The sequence below is a fragment of the Elgaria multicarinata genome, chromosome 3, assembly GCF_023053635.1.
Source record: "Elgaria multicarinata webbii isolate HBS135686 ecotype San Diego chromosome 3, rElgMul1.1.pri, whole genome shotgun sequence".
Classification (NCBI taxonomy): Eukaryota; Metazoa; Chordata; class Lepidosauria; order Squamata; family Anguidae; genus Elgaria; species Elgaria multicarinata.
The window spans coordinates 148043142-148064785 of record NC_086173.1 but is presented as its reverse complement, the minus strand read 5'-3'; the positions used below and the strand labels follow the sequence as shown (position 1 = coordinate 148064785).

The following is a 21644-nucleotide window of genomic DNA, read 5'->3' as shown; positions in this document are numbered from 1 at the left end:
AGAAGGGCTGTCTAAATGGCAGCAGGTTGCCACCATGATGAGCTCAAACACCGTGCTTTTGTTGCTGCAGGGCAGTGGTTAATCCCGATGTTGCAGCAAAAGCACAGGGTTTCCAGTACCACCCCTGCCCCCTGTCCAGGTGGATGGCAAGTAATCAGGAATTGCCATTGACCCAGCCATGCAACTCTAGAGTGAGGCTAGACAGTGGATACCCCGTACTCGCCTTGCTCTGGAGAAAAATGTAGGGGTAAGTCCCCAAGTTTTTTTTCTTTGAAGTTTTGTATAACTGACGCAGTGCATATTCACAGCCACTTCAGGGCTTTGTGTATGTGCGGACAGACCCTAAAAAGACAGGTGTTGATTGTTTTAGCTTGCTGCCCCATTAAACTGACATCCCAAATAGATAGGATTGATGTCAAGCCTCCTCTGTAGAACTTAACAAATTTGAATGAATTCATAAGTGTGAAGACACTGCAAAAGATACGTTAGTCCCAGACCATGTAAGGCATTATATCGTTAGTACTTGAAGGAAAGATTCCTTCAAGTACTAACCGGCACTTTGAACTGTTCTTGAAAAACCACAGGAAGACTATGAGAGTAAAATCTATGGTAAAAAGATGTTACAGTCAATTTCCAGGTATCAGAGCAGGAAATCCAGTGGTGCACCTAGGTAATTTTAGACCCTGGATTTAATAATCTTTCTGACATGTGGCTTTCCGCAGCTACACAATTGTGAAGCACGCAACTAACATTTTTCTTCTTCCGACCCACTCCTACCATTCTAGTGTTTTAGAACTGCTCCTAAATGTTAGAGCAACACCCCCTAAAAATTGTTGGTGCTATAAAAATAAATTAATAATAATAATAATAATAGTTTGCTTTTAAAAGATACTCTGAGCATGTACAGCTTTGCATCTTATGTTTGCATAAAATGCAAAACTGTTCATACTCAGAAACAATCACACGATATAGTAACATGATAACAACTACAGGAATAATGTGAAGTTTGTTTCTGCTGCACATTTACCTCAGAATAAGACGTACCATTTTATTATAGATAAAAGCATTAAAATGAGCATCTGTATCCATGTACATGTTCAGCTGGCTGCCCCCTGACCATAAGAAAAAGCTGATGTGACCAGAGTCCACCCCAGTGGACCCCAGTATGCTAGTGCCAGCCCAAGTGCTGACACTGGGCCCGTTTCCCACTGCTGTAATCACTTTCTCTTCTCTAAGGAGTCCTTTGTGGGCTACGGGCCCTGGAACCTCAACCTCCAAAGTCCAAGCCTAGCTGCACCACTGAGGAAATTCATAGGTATCACATGCAGTATCGGATTATTGGTTGAGGAGCAGAGCTGAGGAACTAATGTGATTCCTTCAAGATCTCATAAAAAGTCAGGTTACCAGTGGTCCTTTGTGTTTGCTGAATGTGCATGAAGTAGCAATACAATAATAATTATAGGAAGTATACATGAACAGGTAATGCTCTATTCCTTTACAGTGAACTGTAAGCAAAACTGACTACTGCTCCTTGAATAAAATTTGTAGGGCCACTGTGGGCCACATACGGCATACAGGGTGCCTACAGGCAATCCCTCTTCTCTCCTGCATCATGAGGAGAGGATACAAGACGACTTCTTTGCACACTTCTGGTGCAACACTCAAAGAGGAATTTGTTTTGTGGAAACAGACAAGCTCCAAATGCAGAAACGCCTCGCTCGCTCCCCTTACACAAGTTATTCTGTGGACATTACTTCAGAAACACACAAAGAGGCCTTTGCGTCCTGTGTCACCACTTCCTTTGTATGGCTCAAGTTGCTCCAAGTGAGGCTGAGACGGGCAGCATCTTTCAGAAAAATGTCTGTCTTTCTCAGCCCCCTACTCCCACAGATGGAAAGTTTCAAGAGAATACCCTGAAATAAATTCAACTTACCCGGCTGCTGAACAGAGCCTACGTTTCTTCTGGATAGGGAACCTTCAGGTAAATTTATATCTGCATAGACTATGGCTGCATCCATGGTGAACTGAAACCCTGAGGAAGGTGTCTATGTATCAGCAAGAAGCTTTTTTTTACGCCCACATATGTCTTGTGGAAACTTTACTGATCACATGTGAGTGTAGTTAAAAGACTATCCTTTTGGCCTAGTACATTTGTGGTTACATTTATCTCTGCTCAAAGGAGGGTGTGTGTGTGTGTGTGTGTGTGTGTGTGTGTGTGTGTGTGTGTGTGTGTGTGAGTGAAATCAAAGAACATTGCTGCAATCAAATGAGGTCCTTCGTGGGTGTATTGTAGATAGCAATGCAACTAAGGGTCAGGGGGATGCAGTTGAAGTAAAAAGGCAACTGGGTGCAAGAGGATCCTGTTGAAGTAAAAAAGGAAAGCAACGTAAAAAGCCTACTACCTTCGTTTACATTTGTGTATTTTCATATCATGGCCAGTAGCTTTACCAAGTGTGGTCTGCAACAAAATGTTGCAGTGTGGAGTGTTCCTGTTCAGAATTCTAGCCAGCCAGCCAGCCAGCCAGCCATGCTGACTCCCAGGGCTATCCATTCTGTTCCTCCTCCTGACTGTTTTTCTAGTCCCCCATTTCAACAGCCAGCTAGGATTCTGGGTTACTGAGCATGCTCAGTTGTCATTGGGCTGAGTTATTTATTAATAAAGTTTTTATACTGCCCATCAGCCAAAGCTCTCTAGGCAGTGCACAATTAAAAACTATAAAATACAACAGGTATACATTTAAAACATAAAAAGTTAAAAAGGCAATATAAAACCAGTATAACACCCACCCACCCAATTATAAGGAATAATACCATAATACCAATACATAAGTGGTTGGTGTGTTTTTTAAGGAAAACCCATTCAACAACCTCTTAAACAACACAAATTTCTTTGTCAAGCATTGGCGTTCAGAATAAAAATAAAACAAAATTTCTAGATTATTGACAGAAGAAGTGCAGAGTGGCTTCTGAAGTTGTTGAGGTGTTGCTGTTGTTGTTTTTAACAGTTTTTTATTTTATTTATTTACCGCATTTATACGCTGCATGTTCTTAAACTGACAGTAGCCCTGTGTTACACTTGAGAAGCCACTTCTGCAGCTTAGCAAAGTGTCAAGAACGGTGCAACACAACACAAAGAGCTGGTGTGAGAAGGGGGCAGTGGAAAAGGCAGAGTGATAGGTCACGGAAGTTGCGTTGTTGTTACTGCTTGATTCTCAAGAAGGAGAGACTTTTTATCCTTCAGGAAGAAAGCAACAATCATGCTTCCATGACAATTTTCAGTGGTTCCCTCAGTCCTCCTGATTGACAGTTGGCTGCCCTGGGCCTGGTAACATCTTGATTCTCTAGTAGTCTCAATTCTCTGAGGCCTAGTCATAATAAGGCATTTTGAAAAGTTGCTAGTTCTTTTTATTTTTTTTATTTTTATTGCTTTTCCACATTAATTAAACATACATCATTACAATAAAACAACAACAACATACTACATACATGTTGAAAATGTTGACTACATATATATTGAATAGATATTAACTATAAAATATATCATAACATAATCATTCTTTACATATAAGTGCACCCCCCACCTCGGGATCTATTCCTGATTCCAAAATCTCATACTTTCTTCTGCTGGCGGTTTCCCACTTCCCTTAGAAAACACATATATTAGGAACTGTTTCCAAATTCCTTCAAACTCGTTTATTTTAGTTATACCTTTTCTCCACTTAATATTACAAGTCAGTTTATCATTAATAGCTATATCCCATACTTCTTTGTACCATTCTTCAATAGAATATTCCCCCTGAATCTTCCAGTTCCAGTTCATCAATCGTGCTGCAGTCAGCAAACTCGATATCAATTCTTTAATTTCTTTTCCACATTTTAAATCTTCAAATAGTGACAGTAATGCAACTTTTGGTGTTTGTTCTATCTTCATTCCCACTATTTCTTCAATTTCCAAAAACACCATCTAAGTTGCTAGTTACTTCTGGTGTGGGTTCATTTTAGGGTGGGCCATGTGTCCGACTTTATAGTTCCCTATTTAAAGGGTGGTCAGAGGACAGTCCTATATTTGAAGTTGTCATTAATTTGGAGGTCTGTCCTGCCCAAGTCCAATTGAAAGATAATGAATCACAAGAAAGGAGAGGAGCAGGGCTCTCTAAATGGCACATCAACAGTTAACACCCAGTATGGTGAGATGAATTGTGATTACTGTGATTAAAATCATAGTATTTATTTCCCAATTTGTGCGTCTTGGATCCAGGATCTGTCTTCCACAAGAGGGAAGGGGCCATCTGTGAGCTTGTTCAGACAACACGCTAAGCCATGGTTAGGCCGCTTTTGCAGCAAGTGGTTAAACTGTGGTTATGTAGCCACCATGGTTAAGAATGGCTCACACAATACACTAAGTCATGGTTCACAAAACATGCTAAGCCATAATGTTTAGCTCAAAATGCTTAACCACCATGGCTTAGCATGTCATCTGAACAGGGTCAATGAGAGGAAAGGCTGTGCTCACCGAAGGTCCCTCTGCCCAATTTTTTTGGATCCATCTACCCCCAGTTCACTCTATCCAGCAAGGTTTCCAGACTCTCTGTATAGCATTCTCAGGGGTTGGAGGGGCTGCCATGGGAAGGATGGGACCACTGGCACAGTTGATCCAGGGCATGTCTACACTGGGGAGGGGAGGGAAGGGTGGAGGATCTCACGATATGCTGATCGCGAGATCCTCCCCTTTGTCTACATGCGGCACGAGATGCCCAGGGAGGAAGGAGAATGTCGCGCCCACCATTTTGTTTTTTTTTAATTGAAGGTGAGTGCACGAGCGCTCCAATGGTGTCAGGTTTTTTTTTAATAAAATGATCCTGCTCCCTCCACCCCACCCTGATGCTCTGTGCCTGATTCCTCTCATTTACTCGCATGGAGCCGGGACAAAACCACACCTCCCGCAGTCAGGGCCGGTGCTACCATTAGGCTAACTAGGCAGCTACCTAGGGTGCAGTACTGCCCTTTAAGGGCCACAGTTTTATACAAATTAGCTGTTTTAGGAAAACAACATAAGAAAAGGAAAATATAATAGTTCAGAAACTCTTCTTGAACAGCTGAATCAAAGTTGGCAATTTGGGTGTGTGGGTGTGTGCAAGTAGCTCACCTTGCCTAGGGCGCAAAATAGTTGGGCACTGGCCCAGCCCACAGTCTCTGGACAATCCTGAGACTGCGGGAAATATTGGGCTAAAAGCTGTCCTGGTTAACCTGGGGAAATGGAGGGATCATCCCTCCCTGCCCCCGGGATCCTTTGTGCGATCCCTGGGATAAGGCATGGTGTAGACATGTCCCAGTTTATCTTTTTCCAAACCAGTCTCTACACAGTATATACACATTTTGTGAAAATCTGTGATCTCTTTTGACCTTTGTTTTTGGTGTGACATTTCCCCCTCTTTTTGGAGGTCAATTAGAAGGCCTGTGTTTTTCACTAAAAGTGAAGTTGGGAAATGGAAGTGAAATAATCTTTCGTTCTCATGGTCAGGATGGAGATGTATTGGAAATGCAGAAGTGGGGATGATACAAAAATAAGTAGAATCCCTGTGCTGCAGCATGTCCAAGGTTACTGTCTGAGGGCACATAATATAGCAACCAAGTTGGGCTAAGCAGAGGAGCTGGGGCTGGTCAGTGCCCAAATGGGAGATCACCTCATCACCTTGAGTTCCCTGTCAGTAGAAAGGGGATAGAAAATGAAATAAAACTGTGTGTGATGGTTAAACTGCTGCCGTGCCACAACAAATGAATACAATAAGTCAAGGATTCCATGAGTCCTAAATTTCTGCATGGGAGCCTGGCTGCTGTGTCTCTTAAGTTAGTGCTTTGACATTTGTTTCCCATGAGATGCCTCTGGAAGCTGGTAATCTTGCTCTGTTTCTGCACTAGTGGTGACTGAGAGGCAACAGAATTATTGACACCCCGAGGAGTTTGTCTGCTGCTTCTCAGCATGTTGCTGTTTTAAGCTTGATGGGGCGGCCCTACCATTAGGGAGAGTGCGGCAGCTGCCTCAGGTAGCAGAGTTGGGGTGTTATGCAAAGGCAGAAAATTCTTCCTTTTTAATTTATTATTGTTGCGGGTTTTTTTTACTTCCTGGGAGAGGTATTTGTGGGCTTTTCTGTCTCAGGTGCCAAAATCACCTGAATATTATGCATTGTTTGCAGCTCCATCTCAGGTAGCAAACGATCTTGGGCTGGCCCTGGAGTTTAGCTCCTATCAATCAGGAACTATGACTGGGCTCCTCAGAGGACAGGGCGCTTATTCTTCCCATTATACTTGCCACCATCTTCTCTACCCTTTGTTGATTTCCCAGTGTAGAATTTTACATTGTAAGCTCCTCAGGATCAGGACCTATCTTTTTGTTGTTACTTGGTAAAGCAGAATGCAGATTGGCAGAGAGCTACTTTAGGCCTACCCTGAAAGATGCTTAACTTCTGGCACATGGCGTGGAAGGCTGTTGTTGAAAAGAATAAGTTGCTTTCTTAGTTGTTGTTTTGCTTGTCTGAAGGTCCTGTTGGGTGGGCTGCCAATTGGATAATAATAATAATAATAATAATAATAATAATAATAATAATAATAATATGGTTTGCCCTACTCCTCTGCCTTTAACCAGGGGTGGGGAACCTGTAATTCTCTGGAGGTTGGACTTTGACCAGCATGGTCAATACTCAGTGATGATGGGAGTTGTTGTCCATCAACATCTGAGGGGGCACAGCTTCTTACCCATGTTTTAACAGCACTTTGGTCCACAGGAATTGGCAAGTGAACCTTATCAGGGTGATGTCCACTTCGTAAACTGCCCAGAGAGCTTTGGCTATTGGGCGGTATAGAAATGCAATAAATAAATAAATAAATAAATAAATGTCTGCACACAGAGAACTGCTGTGAAAGGCACATGGGCAGAATACGGTAACAAACATTGCCAAACCCAGCAGAGTTCAGTTCATTTTTAAACCAAAGTTCTTTGAAAGCTGTTCGTGCCTGCTGTTCAGCATCTTAGTGCGCTGTGCACATTTTGCCTGCTTAAAAATAAACAAATCTGTCAGTAGCTTTTGATAGCTTAAGGGCACAATCCCATGCATGTATAGACAGAAAAAAGGCCTACAATTTCCAGCATTCCCCAGCCAGCATGGGCGCCTGGGGAGTTATAGGTCTTTTTTCTGTCACAACATACATACAATTGCAGCTTAAGTGGAGTTGATGAAATCAACAGCCCCAAAGCTGTCCCCCAAAGACAGCCCAAATGGAGGATCGTAGAAAACAAGGCTCTTGTGCATAAGCCCTGGCAGCTGTCTAATTTTTTACCAGCAAGTCAACCGCATGGGAGAAATGGAGCATATTCCCTGGTGGAGAATGAACAACCATGGTTATTAAGAGCATGCAGCTGAGTCCCATTGCGTAGGGAAGGAGAGAGATTGACAAGGACAACAACGATTAGAAATAAATTAGCTTTCTGGAAAATGAAACTAACAGGCAACTCCCTTGGTGCTTGGGAGCGCAATGACATCTTTGGGATTTTTGACAGAGCAAGAGAGAGGAAAACATCACACCATGTACATACTAGGAAACCTATTGGGCATGTTTAGCTTGAGACAGTGCGCCCCAGCAGTGAGCACAGCAATCTGTCAGGGTAAAGAACAATTCAATGTGTTTTCTTCAGCACTGACCTTTGTTTTACAGATCTTGAGGCTGTGTGTGAGACTGGGGAGAGACTGGAACAACCCACAGAGTGTAAAGTGTGTAACAGTGAAATCTAAGACACAAGTCCCACTGAGTTCAATGGGACCTATCCTCAGGTAAGCAAACATAGGATTGCAGCCTAAGGGACTATCAGTCCCATTGAGTTTACTAAGACCTACTCCTAGGTAAATGGTAAATAGGATTATGTGATAAGGCTCTTTGATTTCAGTGAGAGAGTAAGCACATGCAGTTGAAGATGTTTAAGAAATCATGTTACTGCTTCTTCATATTACATATCCAGAATTAACATATAATCACATTTCTTTTTACTTCATATCAGACTGACCATGTCAACAAAGTGCAAAATCAAGGCAGGACATACTTGCTAAGAAAAAAAATACAATACATTATATAAAAACAAGTTCATAAAGTTCATACCAGTTTGTGTATTTTTGGTATGTTTTTATTTGCACAAACAGATATTTGCATAAATTGTAGCCAAAGTTTGCACAAATTGCTACTGAAATTTGCACAAATTATGAAAACTGCAGCTGTAATTTGGGCAAATCTCTATTTGTGCTAATAAAAAAATAAGGAAAAAGTTCCCAGAGTTCAGGGAAAACCTGAACTCGTTCCCGGTTGTGGAACGAGCTCCCCAGAGAGGTCCGCTTGGCGCCTACACTGTACTGCTTTCGTCGCCAGCTGAAGACCTTTTTATTCACTCAGTATTTTAACACTTAATTTTAACTTAAATTTAAATTTTACTGTTTTAACTCTGTATTTTAATCTTATATCAACTTTGCTGTGTGGTTTTATCCTGGTTGCGCTTTTTATACTGTATTTCGTAATTGTGTTTTAAACTGTTGGGTGTTTTACTGTGGTTTTAATTTTTGTGAACCGCCCAGAGAGCTTCGGCTATTGGGCGGTATAAAAATGTAATAAATAAATAAATAATAAATAAATAAATAAAATAAATAAAAACTGTGGCTTGGCCCACAAAGGCGAGCCTGATAGGGCTTGCCGGAGAACTCCATCAACATCCCTAATTTGTATGTTTAGTCTGGATTTAGAAGCAGGTTTTTTTTTACTTTCTTCCACCAAGGGCTATTTCTGAGTTCTCCAAAACAGGTTGTTTCAATGATTGGGGTTGTGAGAAGAAGTGAATTGGGTGGCCCTGAAAGGGAGGGAGGAGTGATTTTCAGGGGAAATATTCCAAGTGGTTCAGAGAGGGTTAGATATGTATCAGGTAGGACTGTGCACCTGCAGCTCTGAATTCCAAGATGAAGTGGACCAATTTGGACCAAATAGGGTCAGATTTGAAGAAACTGTAATGTAAATGCACCTGTAATGTCATGTCCTGATGGCCTTATGGCTGCTATTTATGCAACATTTAGTTTTTGGAAGAGGAGTCAATTTTTGGAAGAAGATGGCGATGGATGCAGGCACTCCTCCAACGGGGTCCAGGACTCCAGGTAAGGAGCAGGGGGCTCACATGCTGGGCACGCGCTGGGCTGGAAGGCACGGAGCAGGGGGCTTGTGGCTGGGCAGTCTGGGGGGCTGAGTGGGAGGGGTGATTCAGAAGCTCCGAATCAGCCTCTGAAGTGGGTTGTGGGGTCTGTGCACAGCTCTAGTATCAAGGTGAGAGGTGGTGGCAGGGATGGCTGCTTTCTCCCTCTGAAGAGGCAAGCTTCTCTCTCCGTGTGTATGAGCTACTGCAAAGGGAGCATCAAAGGAAATTCTGGCTCATGATCTGGCTTTCCCTTATATCAATTGTTTCTTTGGATTGTGGCCTTCACCTGAGCTTGATTTGGAATGGCTTGGCTTGAAAGATAAATGAATGGAAAGAAGCTCATGAAGGAAATGTTCCTTGCCCCTGCAACCACCTATATCGTCCTCACCCCCGCAAAGCCTCACTGGAGGATCGAAGAAGTCCTCCTGAATAATGTGGAACGGGGTGCACGGGGCTGCCGAGGGAGAGGGAATTGCCCCCCCCTCCCGATCAGGTAGGTGGAGGGACCCAAGCCAATGTGATTAAACCGTAGGAAGTGGATTCTCACAATGTCATCCCAACGAAGTTAAGAATAAAGATGGGGAATTTTTCATTTGGTCTGCAGTTTTAAGTGAACTTCCACGACTAATATGGGACATCATTATCCTTCGGATTGTGCACATCTCTGAATTTCGTAATGCAGTTCTCAGCTCAAAAGCTTGCACACAGAAATGCATATAATTAGTAGGGGTGTGATCCGCTCCGATTAGGAGCGTAGAAGCAGTAGCGGATTGGCCTGCTCCGCCTTACCCAGAGGCGGAGTAGGAGCGGACCGCGGACCCCTAGAAGCAAGGCGAAGAGAAGCGACCATTTTTCGGAGCTCCTAGTTCAGGCGGAGCGCTCCGGTCACCATCTTGAAAACATTTCGCCATAGGATTGCATTGCGGCAAATAATCGCGGATAACTACGTTCATTTTGAAGCTATCGTTCTGGAAATTCTTGTGCTCAGAGAGTCGTGGATGGGGGTCATTTTGAGACCACTCTCACCTCTCTGCGTCGTGCGGGTCGCGTGCTATTTTTTTTTAAAATCGGGTCAACCACGCGGCTCAAACAGCGTTTTCGGCTTTTCGCCCATAGGATTGCATTGAGGGAAAGACTTGGGCATAACTGGGTTGGTTTTTAAGCTATCGTTCTGAAAATTCTTGTGCACAGAGAGTCGTGGATGGGGGTCATTTTGAGACTACTCTCAACTTTCTGCGTCGTGCGGGTCGCGCGCTAGAAGTTTTTAAAAAATCGGCGGGAAAAATACCTTTTTCAAAGGGCTGAGGGGCAGAGTCAGCTCCCGGTCATGATCACATGATCCCAAAGTTAGAGGAGGGCATAGGCAAAACGGGTAACTTGGGATTCTGGGAAACTTCTCTTTCTTCATCTGAACGGACTTTTCCCAGTGTTTTTTAAAACAGTAGCCCCACCAAATGCACAAACACAACCTGAAATCATATACTAAGCCAAGAATAAGAGATAGAAACACAGCACTGCTACCCACCCTAACTTTGGGGAACAACTGAAAAGATGTGGTGCAAGGGGATGAGCTCCCCTAGGGCATCTCATCGTGGACGTGCCCCCACTCTCTCCTGCACTGGAAGGCCATTAGAGCCTTCCAAAGAGAGTAAAACGGTGGAGCAATGCCTATTATGAGTCGAAGTGAGCGTTTACTTCTTAGTGGTGGAGTGATGCCTGTTATGAGTTGAAGTGAGTGTTTACTTCTTAATCTCAGAGCTGTTGGTGGCTGTCTTGAGTTGAACTGGCAGCTGCTTCCCCCTCCCCCGGGCACGTCCCCCTATTGCTGGTAAAAGACAGATATAGCCTTTTTTAAAAAAATCTTCTTGCTGTTTATTGAGCAACACTGCTGCTTTTAATTCCACCCCTCCTTTGTTTATTTATTGATTTATTCCATTTTATATGCATTACTGGCTTATCCTTGGCTCACTTCCTTATGCCCCCAGAAATGCCAGCTGCATGCCTGCCTGCCTTCCCTCCCTCCCTCCCCTGCCCACCTCGCAGGGATGTTGTGTGTGTGTGGCTTTGACTCAGGGGAGAAGTCCTTCCTGCGCTCACTTGGAGTTTTGGAAGTTCCAAATTTTGCAGGTTTAAGCCCCGCCAAAAAACAGGGGATGATGGGATTGCCTTGAGTCTCGGTGTGCGTATGTATCCCTGGATAAGCTGTCATGGTGGTGAGTTTGAGGTTTTTTTTTAACGTGCAAAATTGACGGAGCTATGGAAAGGGGTGTTGAATTTTCATAAATTCCCCAAAAATCAGGGGATGATGGGACTGCCTTGAGTCTCGGCGTGCGTATGTATCCCTGGATAAGCTTTCATGGTGGCGTGTTTGAGGTTTCTAACGTGCAACTTGACGGAGCTATGGAAAGGGGTGTGAATGGGGTGCCCAATTTTCAAAAATTCCCCAAAAATCAGGGGATGATGGGATTGCTTTGAAACTTGGCGTGCGTGTGTATACCCCCATGAGGTGTCATGGTGCCAAACGTGAGGTTTCTAACTTGAACAGAAAAAAAGTTGTATAATTTTTTAGCTTTCAATGCAAGCCTATGGGGGGGGGAAAAAACGGAGCTCCGGATCCGGATCCGGAGCTCCGAGCGGAGCGGAGCGGAAGTGGGCAGAGCGGGGGCGGGGCGGAGCGGCCCGATCTGGAAAATGGTGGATCTGCAAGTGAAGCGGAGCGGGGGGTCCATGCACACCCCTAATAATTAGGGGAAATGGTGTATGGAAATAAATTGAATTTTTGTATGGATATGTAAAATTTCAGACTGACACAGAAATGGACATGAACAGACATTTCATGGAATACATGCAACACTGACATGGATCAGAAATAGACTGATCCCTACCGAAATGGCTTAAAATGACATTAAGTCCAAATATGTGATCTCAAATGGAGTTGTGGAAAGGGCAGCTTGAGCTTCTACCAGTTCTCTAGTTCGTCTGTTTCATTTTTAGTTTGTGGTTTAAAATAGAACAAATGCACCACTACAGGACCTGGCATATGAAAGGTGAAAAACAGACAAGCAAACAAGATGCTTCCTTAGCTATAGTCACTTGCCTCTCGAAACAACAGCTTGAGAAATTATGTCTCTGACATTCTTCTATGCTAAAAGTAGGTTTCTGCTTTCTTCACAATCTCCTGTCTTAGGTGAAAGGGAGAGAGGAGCAACCTGAGTTGCATCGCTGAGAGGTTGGGGGTAGAGTAAGATGGAGGGAACAATATTTGCATAGAAATATGCTGGAGTTTGGAATGTCGTCGAAATCGATAACAGATTCAAATGCTTTTGGATTTCCATGAATCTGACCTGCAGATTCTGCAGCAGACCAGCTTGTTTTGAGTCATGTGGATTCCATGGACTTGTGTACCCGTTGTTCATTTTGGGGAGGAATTTGTGCTAATTGGCATTTGCACAAGTGCACATTAGCGCTAATGCAAATTACCGCTACTATAAATTACTGCAAGTTGAACAAAGTTCTGGTTCCAAAAATCTGATTCCATAAATGAGCAGATGATGGAATGAAAGATGGACGGGTTTAATGAAATAAGTTATGTCACTGAGCTGGAGCCAAATTAACATTCATTTCAGGCATGTTTGCAGGTTCTAGCTTGGCCAAAACTTTTGAGAAATTTAATGAGAAACTAAAGCTGTAAACCTATGTGACTTATCCTGGAATTAAGTCCCATCAAATTTAATAGAACATGTTTCTGAATCGGCATGCATAGGCTTGCGCTGTAAATGTACAGATTGAAAAATTTGTTCCACCTATGTTTCACAGATTGTCAAGTGATTTTTATCCCATTGTCTGCTCATGGGTGGAATCTGTCGTTTCCCCCCCCCCCCCAATTTCCTAAATTTGTGCAAATTTGTATTTGTGCAAATTCACAAATCACGCCTTCCCCAAATGCACATTTTCATGCTTTAGCCTAACGGGGGTGGGTGGGGTCGGTAATGCATATTTTTTGCCGTTTTTTTTTTAAATATGTATTTTAATATGACTAAATTTGCATACAACAACAATAATTTGTCAAAACACGGAACATTAAAAACAAATATACAAAATTTAAAAGCATAAAAAGCATAAAAACAGATTACATACAAAACATTAACTTTACTAACATAGTGTTTATAACAAAAGGCACAGAGGTTTCCCCCCCCTTTCTCTCTCAACTATGAACAATGGAAAAAATATTTACAGTTTGCATGGAAAATAGCAAATGCACAATTGATCTTTTCAGGAGTTTTTTTTTTAAAAGTTTTTATTTCCCCCACACCCCAGTATCATTATTAAAAGTTCCACAATTGGTTTTCCCCCCTCCCTGACAAAGGGGTCCATTCTACAAATATCAGTTACAAATCCTAGAAAGTTTTAAAAAACACACACACACACACACACACAAAAAACAGCCTGCAAAATCCATGGAATCTTTGTGAACTGCCCAGAGAGCTTCAGCTGTGGGGCAGTATGTAAATGAAATAAAATAAAGAAATAAATCCGTGAGACTTAGGAAATGCCAGTCGAGGTGGAATCTGTGGGTCAGATTCATGGGAATCTGAGCTCATTTGATTCCATTGCAGATTTCTCTGGCATTCCTATGACACACCAACACAGCCTTCCTCAACCTGGAGCGCTCCAGATGTGTTGGACTGCACCTCCCAGAATGCCCCATTCTGGGAGTTGTAGTCCAACACATCTGGAGCGCCCCAGGTTGAGGAAGGCTGCACCAACATCTCTTTCATGGAACATCGAGTGACATTGTCCCGCTGGCATTGCATCTTTTTGCAGCTGCTTTACGTCATTGCCTCTTCATCCACAAGAGATTGCAGGACAGAGTACACAACGCTTTGTATGAAAGGACGGGGAGCTCAGTTCAGTTCTGAAAACCAACACCTAGCCTCAGCATGTGCTCAGAGGCATATTGTTCTTTAATTCTAAGTATATTATTATTATCATTTAGAATATTTATATGTCTTTGTCTTCTGCGCTGTGTGTTTCTAGTAAAAAAAAAACCACACACACCACAAAGTGGATCAGGCAAGCATGAATTCTGCCCACCCATGCTCTAAGGCACCCTTCCTTAATTATAGTTTTGAACTATAACTCCCATCATTCTTGATAATTGCTCATGCTGCTTGAGTTGCTACTGGGCCAGATTAAGACATGCTAAGGCCCTAAACCATGCCAAGATTATATGCACCCATGCAACAGCTGCTATCCTCAGAGGAGGTCCTGCTGGCCATTCCGAAATGAATGGAATGCCGCCGTGAAGAACCTTGACAGAGGGCCTTCTCTGTAGTGGCACCCACCCTCTGGAAAACCCTCCCTCGTGCGGTTTTGAGGTGGACAATATAACATCTTTTAAACGCCTCCTGAAAACATACCTTTTTACACAAACTAGCTTTCCCTAGTTGTTTTTTATCGCCTTTTTTAAACTTCTAATATTTTAAATTTATCTGACACTGTTGTATTTTATGGTTTTAATTCTGCACTGCTCAGAGAGCCTTGGCTAATGGGCAGTATAAAAAATATAATAAAAAAAATAAAGTAAGATTCAGAGGTTTCATACCATAAAAATAAAGAGAAAAAAGGGTATTACATTATAATGCAAAGGTACCACCCTGCATTGGCGGGAGGGTGTAGTTAAATAGTGTTAGGTAGCCTTATCTGAAGATGTGTATAAAAGCACTAATAAAGTAAGTTGAACTTCTTTTAAACTGGCTCTAGTCTGTACTTACTGCCTCTAAAACGAAATGTTGTGTTGCCATGCTTTCTCTTTCTAAGGTAACTCTGCTGTAAGCCACACCAGACTTTCCAACATATTTAAGCCAAAGTGATTTCAATTATTAAGTGATTTAAGAACATAAGAGACCTGGTGGACCAGACCAAGGGTCCATCTAGCCCAGGGCATGAGTGCAACAGTAGCCTCCCGTCCATGTTCCCCAACAACTGATGTATATAGGCTTGCTGCTTCTGATACAGGAGGTAGCATATAGCCATAGGACTAGTAGCTTTCTCATCCAGGAGTTTATACAACCCCCTTTAAAGCCATCCAAACTGGTGGCCATCGCTATAACTTGTGGTAATGAATTCCATAGTTTAACTCTGCACTGTGTGAAGAAGCCCTTCCTCTTATCTCCAACATATTTAGAGGCCCTTCATAATATGAGGACTTAAGCCATGGTTTGCTTAACTTGTTATTAAATCTGGCACTAGGCTAGTGAGAATTGAACTCCAAAATATCTGGAAAGCACCAGTTTGGGGCAGGTCACTCTGAGGGCTTTCCAAGTTTATACATCTGGGACTATACCATGTTTGAATGCTTCCTCACGCCTGTAGAAAACTAGCATGTCAGAGAAAGGTTTTGAACTTCCTGAGGTGATAATTTTGTATATGCAAGAATTGTTCCCTTACTCGTCCTATGGAGAAGCATTCAGACTTCTAGCTTCCACCCTGTTGACTGAAGTGGTACATTCTAGGGGGGAAAAACTTTTCATTTCATTTCATTTATTGTATTTCTATACCACCAAAGCTCTCTGGGCGATGTCTATGAGGCCATCGAGTCCAACCCCCTGCTGAATGCAGGAATCCACCCTAAAGCATACCTGAAAGACAGCTGTCCAGCTGCCTCCTGAATGCCTCTAGTGTGGGAGAGCCCATGACCTCCCTAGAATTGGTTCTGTTGTTCTGCTGCTCTAAAAGTCAGGAAGTTTTTCCTGATGTCCAGTTGCAATTTGGCTTCTTGCAACTTGAGCCCATTATTCCTTGTCCTGCATTCTGGGATGATCGAGAAGAGATCCTGGCCCTCCTCTGTGTGACAACCTTTCAAGTCCTTGAAGAGTGCTATCATGTCTCCCCTCAATCTTCTCTTCTCAAGGCTAAACAGCCCAGTTCTTTCAGTCTCTCCTCATAAAAATATTTATTTCCAGTTTATTCTTTCAAATGTATAACAACTGGCTCTAACTGTAACAAACATCCACACAGCTTCACTGCCTCTTACCGCCAGACACGGCAAGTTCTACAAAACTGCACGCGTCGCTCATGTTGTTGGATTTCACTGTGACTTGGTATCTCCCAGCGTCTTTCCGTTGTACATTCCAGATAACCAGCCAAGCATTTGTCATGACTGACTTCTTCCACCGATGTGTCGGCATCACCTCTAAGAAGAGGATGCAGCTACGTTCCCACCACTTCTGCGTGGTGCTGCTTGCACTGCATGACCTCAGCGCAAACTTCAGAATTAAGTCTTGGGGACTTTCTGTGACGTGGTGCCACTGGATCTCAATGAAGTCCCAATCAGATTTGGGGACTTCAACTTCGACGGGGATGAGTACTGTTTCATTGACTACTGCAGTGATGGGGGCCTTCGGTAAGAGTATGCAGACTTCAGAAGGAGTAGCTATGTGTGAAGGGAGGAAGAGCAACAAGCTGTAATTAAAATTCTGCAGAAATGTAAAGCATGGTAGGTTCTCAGCTTTTGGATTGAAATGTTCAATTTTTGATTTTTAAAAAATTAACTTTAAAAGAATGTGTAAAAAAACCCTAACAAAAAGAACCCACCACATAAATATCAAGACTTTTGTTCAATAATCTTAAGCATCAACAGGTCATATTCAGAATATTCTATAATATTTTGAGTAGTGATGATGGGTAACCCCACCTCTCATCCCCTGGTGAACTTCGTGATTGGGCTTGGGAAACAGGTATTCCCACCCCAACCATCCCAAATCTCAATTTATTCTGAGACCATTCATGAACCAAATCATAACTAGTCATGTCCCTATAGACATCATCAGGAGCGCACAATGGAGTCTGATCCCTTCCAAACACCCTCCTCCCCAAATCTCCAGCAGTTAAAGAGGAAAGGGTTTGGAGGCTCAATGAGAGCAGCGAAAGAATAGACCATCTCTTCTTAACTAGTGGTTGGGTTGGTCTTGAACAGGAACAAGGAAGCCAAAAGAAACGCTCTGACCTCTAGTATCCATGATCCAGTGTGATCTCCTCAGCCCAATGCTATTATATTATTACTCGATTCCATGTTGAGGGAACACTTGACCAAACTGATTTCTGCATGAACCAAATTGAGCATCGCACACCATCCATGGAATCACAGAGTTGAGTGGGAGGAGGGGGCATTTCATTTGATTCAGAGTTGAAGCAAACCTACCAGATGGTTGTCCAGTCTTTGCTTGAAAACCTCCAGCAAGGGAAAGCCCACCCTGTTCCACAGTCAAAATATTCTTACAATTAAGAAGCTTCTCCTAATGTCTGCCCTCCTGTAACTTCAGTTCTTAATGGATGACAGAGAAGATGTCTTTGACCTCCTCAAGTGACAGACCTTCAGGTATTGATTGAAGAGTGCTATCATATTCCTCCTTGGTCTTCTCTTTTTCTGGCTAAACATATCCAGTCCTTTCAAGCTTTCCTCATCGGCAGCAGTATGCCTCTGTAACCAGTTGCTGGGGAACATGATTGGGAGAGTCCTAGTTATGGGTTTCCCATAGGCAGCTGATTGTGAACAGAATACTGGACCAGTAGGCTCTTGGTTTGATCCAGTATGGCTCTTATGTATGACTTGATTTCCATTCATTGGTCTTCAGTTGGTGGGTTGGGACCCATGATTGGACTAAAACAGACTGCAGCAGCAGCAGCACTATCAGCATACATATATTTGGTTAAAAAGAAGGAGCAAGAAGTGGGTCCCCAAATTCATGTTTGGACTAAAGGTGGCATCCAGGTTTTTAAAGGTTGAAGGCCGTTGCTGAAGGATCAGCTCACATTTCTGCCTTCTTCTTTTTTACATTCCCATTTCTGCACAGCTACCTGGGCATATGCTGGATGGTACCCACTACATGGTGAAGTGATTGTATGAATGGGCCTTGGGAATGTTGAAAGGCTAGGAAACCCACAAATTAATGTGGAACCTGAATAAAAGGTTCTGTGAACTTACTTGAGTCTCCTTGTTATAATGTGGATGATGGGGGATTTGATGTGCGGGGGTGAGTGGGCTGAGACAGAAGGAATTAACAGTTGCAATGGTGAAGCTCTAAGTCATCTGTAGGAAACCTTTTTCACTCTTGAGGACTGGATTGCCTCTTGGGACAGCTCCTGTGAGCCATATGATAGCAGTAGGTGGGCCACAGCTCAAAACAGGCGAGGCCATTCTCTTTCACACACTCATTCCGTTCATACATATGCTCGCTGTACATGGAGGCAGGGCCTGTCCCTTTTTTGGTGCACAGAGAGTAAAATGGGCCACGGAGGAAGAGACAGAGCTGGAGATTCCCTATCCCTGTTCTAGAGCAAGTAAAGGGAGGGGAAGTTTCAAGAAGCGGCAGTCATACGCTGATGACGACACTGGAATTTTCAGAGTGAGATAGCAACCATCCTGCTGCTGTTGCAACTTCAGTCTTTCCCAACCCACAGCTGTCAAAACTCCTATGAGTCATCCATTCCTTGAAGGTATGAAAGGGGTAAGAAAGTCATGACAATTGTATCAAGCTAAGGACTCGAGCTAAAAGAAGAAAAGTTCAAAGGTGGGCGAAAGCAAAACTACAGAGTCATCTACCCAGCCCCACGATTTGAGTGCTTAGCTCTTAAACATCTGGATTTGAATCCCTGTGTGGTCCTGAATTAGAGTGTCCACATCACCATCATCATAATTGACAGGCTCCTCATCCTTAATAGCTACATGACAGGCAGCTCCAACATGGTCCTCTCCATGCTGGGAACAGATATTCCTATTAAATTTGACTAGTGCAGATGGGTGATAATTTAGTTTCAGTTAGTTTTTGATAAGAATTTACTAACATTCACAATTTCCTCATAAAAGAGAGTGAGGAAAAAAATGAGGTTTTTTTTTAATTATAATGATTAAACAAATGTCTGAGAAACTGAAAATGACATATTTGTCCACCCTTAGTATTGAGCTTCTCAACCGCCTTGCCTGCTTTCTGTTTGACTCTTTCTAGAAAGCATCTGTGCTTGCCATGGCCATCACAACATTTTGTAACAGTGAATAAAAGACGAAGATGGATTAAAAGTTTGTATTTTGGAATGAAATAACGTTCAACTGAGGCATATATGCACACAGAGAGCTGTACTTACATAAACACGAGGCATCTGCTGAGGTGCACGAATTTTTTTTCGGGAGCTTATAGAAATGGTCCTTCAGACTGCTGTCATTTGAGCCACATAAATGTGTGGAGAGAACCACTGGATGTTGAACAACCATCTGCCCTGTTTCAGAGGGGCCTTGGAAAGCTTGTTGGAAAAAACGATGGGTTAGAAAATGGCAAGTAACACAACGCAACAACATGCACGATGCTATCCTATTTTACTTCCGGTTTCCTTTTGACTCTCAGTTCAATAAAAGGAAGCTTCCCATGGCGGCTTGACTCCTTACAGCCATCCAGTGCAGACTGGGAGGAGCAGCAGAGGCTGTTTTCGCTTTTTCCTGTTCTACATTTTGGCTAGACAGGCTTTTTTGCCCATCTAGCTGGGGCTCTGTGGAGTGGGAAGGATGGAGGCTGGGGAGGCCTGGGGATATGGCATAAAGTGGCATCCTCCCTTCCCTGCTGACCAGTACACACCCCTTTCCCTTCTCTCCAAAGTCGCTTTTGCTCTGTGGGGGAGGGAGCAGGAGCAGGAAGTTCATATTCAACCTCGGATCCAGGAATCTAAACTATCCTACGACCATCCCACTCCACCCCCGGTCTCTGTGTAGGGGCCATAGGATTGCTCACGCCCAGCTGAATACATCACATCTGGGGAACGGGAAGAATCGAATTTTCCCAGCAACGAAATATTGTTGTTTGGGAATTACTTATCGTTGTACCCTGCTTTTCAGCTGAGATTGGCTCCCAAAGTGGCGCGCAATTAAAATGTGCAAAAAGGTACGTTCTGTCATGGGTAAGGGAAATGTTTACGGCATCTCTTCTGGTCCCTGGTTGTTGATGACATAGTCCAGGTTTCTAGGCTCCCCACCCCCATCCCTAGAGGGAGTGTGGCCGAAAGAACTGCAGATGGACTTAGGGGTTGACTGATGGCAAAGAAGCCAATGCCTTCCCTTTGTATTGATCTGCAGAATCTTCCAGTCCCTGACAGCTGAAGACACCCAGGCTCTTCTCTCCAAAGAGAAGGAATTGCATAGTGTGGTGTAGTGGCTAAAGTGTCAGACTGGGAGTCAGGAGATCCGGGTTCTAGTCCCCACTCAGCCATGGAAACTCGCTGGGTGAAAACTCTCAGCCCAACCCACCTCACAGGGTTGTTGTTGTGAGGAGGAGGATTATGTACGCTGCCTTGGGTTCCTTGGAGGAAGACAGGCCAGATATAAATGCAAAAATAAATAAAATAAAAGGTCTATTGCAAGGAAGATTGAAGAAATGCAATACCCGTGCAGGCAAAGCAAGGGGGGATGTTAATGCTCAACACATAAAAAGCAACAAGATATTATTAATGCATGAAAACTAGAGCTGAGCACGAACCCCCCCTACCCACTTCAGAGGTTGATTTGGAGCTTCTAAATCAGCCCTGATCCACCTTGGCCCACTTTGGCTCAGATCTGACCCACTTTGGATCCAGAACTACAGCTGGATTTGGATATATGAATTATTTGCCCCCCTGCTCTTGACCCCCCCTCTAGCTGTGTGAGCCCCCCTGTTCCTTACCTTTGCATACATGGCTGCTTTATAGCTGCTATTTCTGGAGGATTTTACAGAAATACATGAGTTGCCATTTTTAAAATGGTGGTCCATTAAGAAGCATGCCAGTGCTTGTGACCAGTCCAGGTATGGAGCAGGTGGGCTCACGCAACTTGGTGGGTGCAGGGGGCAGCACAGTTCAGGCTGAAGTGCTCCAAAGTGTTTCCGGCCTGATCTGGATCTGGACCAGTTTGGTCCAAACTGGCCCACTTTAGCTCAAAATTTGGATCCGGAAGCAAAGCTCTGCACAACCCTAATGAATACAACCACAACAACTGTATGTAGAAGCTTTTTCAGAGCAGAAGAAGCAGAGCAGGAAGAACTTACCTGAAAGACTGAGAACAATCAAGATCACAGTCAAAACAACAACTGCTGCCAGTGAAACACCAAGACCAATTTTCCACCAGAGAAGTTTGGAGGAAGGTTCTGTGGAAATTGAGTTCATGGTCAATATTGCCACTTTCTCCTTCACAATTGGGTTTACACAGCAGCTGTACACAGCCTGGTGCAAATGAAAGACATACCCTCCACACACACACCCTCGCTGCCCCATCCACTATGGAACCCAACGTCCATGCATTCAGAAGACACCAAGTTGGATTATGGCTTTTTTAAAAAATGAAAGAAAAAAGAGCCAGTGTAGTGGAGTGGTTAGAGTGTTGGACTGGGAGTTGGGAGATCCAGGT

General features: G+C 43.4%; 1 protein-coding gene across 1 annotated transcript; it reads right to left on the bottom strand.

Moving 5' to 3' along the window:
• Positions 1–12314: 12314 nt before the first annotated feature.
• Positions 12315–21403, bottom strand: LOC134395507 (uncharacterized). The gene is made up of 4 exons (XM_063121670.1): positions 21286–21403; positions 19364–19519; positions 16257–16655; positions 12315–12398 (listed from the first exon to the last, which is right to left on the bottom strand). Exons 1-4 carry the CDS (start codon positions 21401–21403, stop codon positions 12361–12363), a joined length of 711 nt encoding a protein of 236 aa, XP_062977740.1. The 3' UTR covers positions 12315–12360.
• Positions 21404–21644: the final 241 nt, after the last annotated feature.